The sequence below is a fragment of the Galeopterus variegatus genome, unplaced genomic scaffold (assembly GCF_000696425.1).
Source record: "Galeopterus variegatus unplaced genomic scaffold, G_variegatus-3.0.2 Scaffold2741, whole genome shotgun sequence".
In the NCBI taxonomy this organism is placed as follows: domain Eukaryota; kingdom Metazoa; phylum Chordata; class Mammalia; order Dermoptera; family Cynocephalidae; genus Galeopterus; species Galeopterus variegatus.
The window spans coordinates 55,497-59,718 of NW_007728852.1; the positions used below are offsets into that span (position 1 = coordinate 55,497).

The 4,222-nt window shown below is 42.0% G+C and overlaps 1 protein-coding gene across 2 annotated transcripts in view; it reads right to left on the reverse strand.

The window, feature by feature from the left end:
- Positions 1 to 3,980, reverse strand: part of STX2 (syntaxin 2) — a 40,984-nt gene extending 37,004 nt beyond the window's left edge. For both annotated transcript variants that reach the window (XM_008582861.1, XM_008582860.1), the window contains exon 1: positions 3,911 to 3,980. In XM_008582861.1, the coding sequence (XP_008581083.1) occupies positions 3,911 to 3,931 (21 nt within the window). In that variant the 5' untranslated portion in view covers positions 3,932 to 3,980. The remainder of the gene's footprint in view (positions 1 to 3,910) is intronic.
- Between the last annotated feature and the right edge of the window lie 242 nt (positions 3,981 to 4,222).

A 4,222-nucleotide genomic window follows, 5' to 3' on the forward strand; every position in this document is an offset into this window, starting at 1 on the left:
ATTTGCCATCATTTTTTTTTTTTCCTTTTTGTCTTTTTTTACTGACCGGCAATGGGATCGCAACCCTCGGTGTCGCGCCCGCGCCACGCTCAGCCAGTGAGCGGGAACCGGTCACCACATGGGATCCGAACCCTTGGCAGGAGAGCCGCCGCGCTCCCAAGCGGCGCACTCTCCAGTGCGCCACTGGGCCGGCCCTCAATTTGCCATCTTTAAAGTACCATTTCTAAAGTAAATTCAGTGGTACACATATATCAGAAAGAAGAAAAAATATTAACTCTTGGAGAGTTCTGCAATATATACCACTGATATATCTGTAGCAGAAGCCTCAGTGTGGCTCCAAAAGAAAAAGAAACTGTTGGGCTACAAAGTCAATACCAAGAGGGAAAGCACCATCTTTACAATGGTGCCAGCTGCTATTTGTGTCCATGAATTACATGACATGTTCTCTTTTTGTCCATTATAAATCATCTTCACAAAAAGGAGATTCCCTGGCCACCTTATAGAGCACTATTTTAGTCTTTAACCAAATACTGGTCATGTGCAAAATCCATTTCTTTTGCCACATTCTATGTAATATTTAAGATCTGAATGCCATTTTCTAAAAATGAGTTCATATTGACAAACATCATTTGCTTCTCTATTTGTCTAAGAAACCATTTCACAGAAATTAACTGCAAAATAAATTGAATGTTTCACAAATGAAAGCTTGAGCTTAAGTTAGAATCCAGACAAGGTCCAGCACTCCCAAACTTCCCTAAAGCATGAGCAATCTGTTTCATATGGCAAAGAGGGATTAGCACCACATTAACAAAAGATGACTGTGGCTTAATGGCATTCAATGAACTACAATATGTCATTTTTCTTTTTTTCTTTTTTTGGCTGGCCAGTATGGGGATCCAAACCCTTGACACTGATGTTATCAGCACCAGGTTCTAACCCACCAAGCTAACGGGTCAGCCTGTATGTCATTTTTCTATTAAATACCACAAAAACATTTAATGCTAAGAGATTCTTTAAAATAAGAAACAAATTTTTACAAAAACTTGCAGGCAAGAGTTAAGCACTCAGGTAAAGGGGGTAAAATCAGAAAAATAATAATTTGACAAAGTGGATAGGGAGGCTAAAGACAATAAAAAGAGTCTCACCTTTGAGAAGCGAAATCAAGAAATCCAGTATTTTAACTCCTTTGTACCTTAAAGTAAGTGCTTGTATCTAACAATTTAATCTTATGATTTTTCCATTGGATAACATTAGGAACTAATAAACACTTGAAAACCAATGACTAGGCTTACACTAGGTATTCAAGAAATTCTGGTTGAACCTGAGAAACTGATAACTTTTCATATATTTCTCTTAATACATTAAGTATTTTCAAATCCATGCACTGACAGGCTAGTTTAAACTATCAACTGATTTAGGTATCAACTGAAACTATTTGACTGGATTCCACATAATCAAAATAAATCTTGCAAATGAAATTTTCCTTATTAAAAAATGCTCTGGATTCGTGTTTCTTTTCTTCACATTTAACAAACTCAAAGTATTTGTTCTGTGACTCAATTTCAAAAATTGGAAATCATGCAACATACGACCAACTATTACTTAGGTATAACTTAGAAATTTAAACAGGGAGCTGATGCAGTGGATGTGGTGGACGTGGTGCCTGTGATGGACGTGGTGGCCCATGGTGGATGTGGTGGATAATGCTGCCCTCACTGTCTGGTCTGCTGCCCACGGCTGGGATCCAGGTGAAGACCTCAGGCAGCAGTGCTAGCATCCTCAGGGAATCACAGGCTATGAGCTCTGTAGTCCGTGAGTCCAGCCCGTGTACCTACAGAACTGCAGCCGGAGGAAACTGGGCACCAGATTTTCCAGCTCCTAAGACTACAAAAATCTAAGAAATCTGCAAAGCCTGTGTCCAGTGCCTTCTACCCCCAAACCTTTGGAGGTCCTGGTGCAGCACACTGAGGCTCCTGACTCCCAGAACTGCTAGGACTAGTCTTTATTCACCATGGTGGGCTCACAGGAGCCATTGTCCCTGTTGGAGAACCGGGCTCCCCCCACCCCATCGACCTACACAGACCCGGCCCCTTGCTCAGCAGCTTTCTGCATAAGTTGGACCAGGTCATGAACCAGGTGCTGGTTGGACTGACAGAAGCATACAAGAGCACTGTCCCAGGTCTTGCTCACACGTCCTGGCACCACGGGGCACCTTGACCAAAGCAGAAGTGAGTTGCTGTGTGGTCAGTTTACTTCTTACACTAAAATGCATCCCAACAACAAGAATATGCCTCCCCCAGCCAACATGTTTCTTCAACATCTGAGCCACAGCCAGCACTAACCAGAGGGGCAGTGGGAAGTCAGGCTCCTGTCTAACCTCCACTGCACTGTACCTGTCTGGGAAGGTAGTCTGGAGGTTTGCAGAATGTACTGATGCAGCATCAGTGCTCCTGGAACTGATTCACTCAACTTCCCTAACTGCATCTGTGCCAGCCTGGGGTCAGCACATAAGTGGAGACTAGAGAGAATGGAGAACTAGCTTGGAGGATTCTGCACGTTTCTCCAGAGGACAGAGCCCAGGTGGACAGGGGCTATGCAGACTGGACTCTACATGGGGTACTGCCTGGCACTGACTTCCTCCATCTGAGCTGTGGAAGAGCAGGATAGATGGATGAGAACTGCCTTAAACCAACGGCGAACGGAAACAGGATGGCATAGTTCCCCATCTGTCAGGGCCCTTCTCTCATACCACAAACATTTTTTGAGTACTATACACACTTTTTGCTAATCTCTGTTTATTCACAGATAAATCCATTGGTTTCTGACCTTGGGAAGCTTTGGTGTTGTGGAAGCAAAAGATATAACCACTAGATTATTTCCTCTAATAAAATATTTTAAAAGAAAAAAAAAAGAATTTAAACAGGGTGTAAGCCTAAGAGAAGCACTGGATAGATAAGAGGCAAAGGAAAAGGTCTGCTTGTGAAGGAGGTTGGAGGTTGGATACAGATCCAAGGGATGCGGTTCTAGAAATGGGGCCGGGTGACCATACCTCAGATACAGACCAAACTGACTGACGGCCTGGCTGGCAGAGCGGAAGTTCCACAATTATGTATTTGAAAGTTTTCTACACTTCAAAATATCAGCCACTAGGTCATTTGTGAATTCTCTTCTCTTCTGAGATGCCTTATACATAAGCAAATATATAACTGTCCAATCAAAGATTTTAGAAAATATGCCACATGAACTTTGTGATCTGTGCGATCTCTATATGGCAAGGACAGCAGAAGTAGCAGCACGCACGTGAGCTGCACACACCTGCACACACCAGTGCACACCTGCTTCCAACAGCACCCAGCGGCCAGGACTTCCACTTGCTGAAGGGCCAAGAAGTCCTCAGTCCTGAGAACTTGTGATCTTGTGGTAAGAACCTTTTAAAAATCCATCAAACGGTGTGGCAGGGTCTCCCAGAGGTGGCCTGCAACTGGAGGCAGGGCTATATAGCAATACCCAAGGGCAAGTCAGAGAGAGAAGCATGTGCACGTCAGCCCCAGGCATAGCCTCCTCGCCAGGGGGAGCAGAGGGCTATCGCATGCTCTGTGTCACAATCCACCACAGCACCCAATCCCCCTCCTGGGCTACTATCAGGAACAAGGATTTGCATTTCTTTCAATATTAACTAATACTCTGATAGTTCTAAAAATTCTAGAGAACTTACATAATTCATACAGCAACTTTTAAAAATATTAGTTTCAGTTTCTGTAGTTTGTAATAATAAAAAAATTTTTTAATTTAAAAAATAAAAACAAAAAAATTAATTTTAGTATTATTTCAAATAGGACAAATGACAATTATATTAACTAACTATGATAAAGAAAAAAGCCTATGACGGTGTTTCATTAAATGCTCTTACCTGATGGAAGAAATCATCCATAAAATGGTCCTTTTCAACAACAATAGTTATGTCTCCATCATCATTTTTCCTACACTAAAATGGAAAAATATAAAAGGTAAAATTCAGATTGTGAAAATTTTTATGTAGGCACAAATAGGGAACTGAAAGACAAAATTCAGTTACCACAGGATCTCAACTCACTACAGCACCAAATGGTAACAAATCAGCAGTGTACACTATCCAGGACAATTTAATTCCGCAAAAAAAAATTTTTTTAAAAGATGACCAGTAAGGGGATCATAACCCTTGACTTGGTGTTGTCAGCACCAC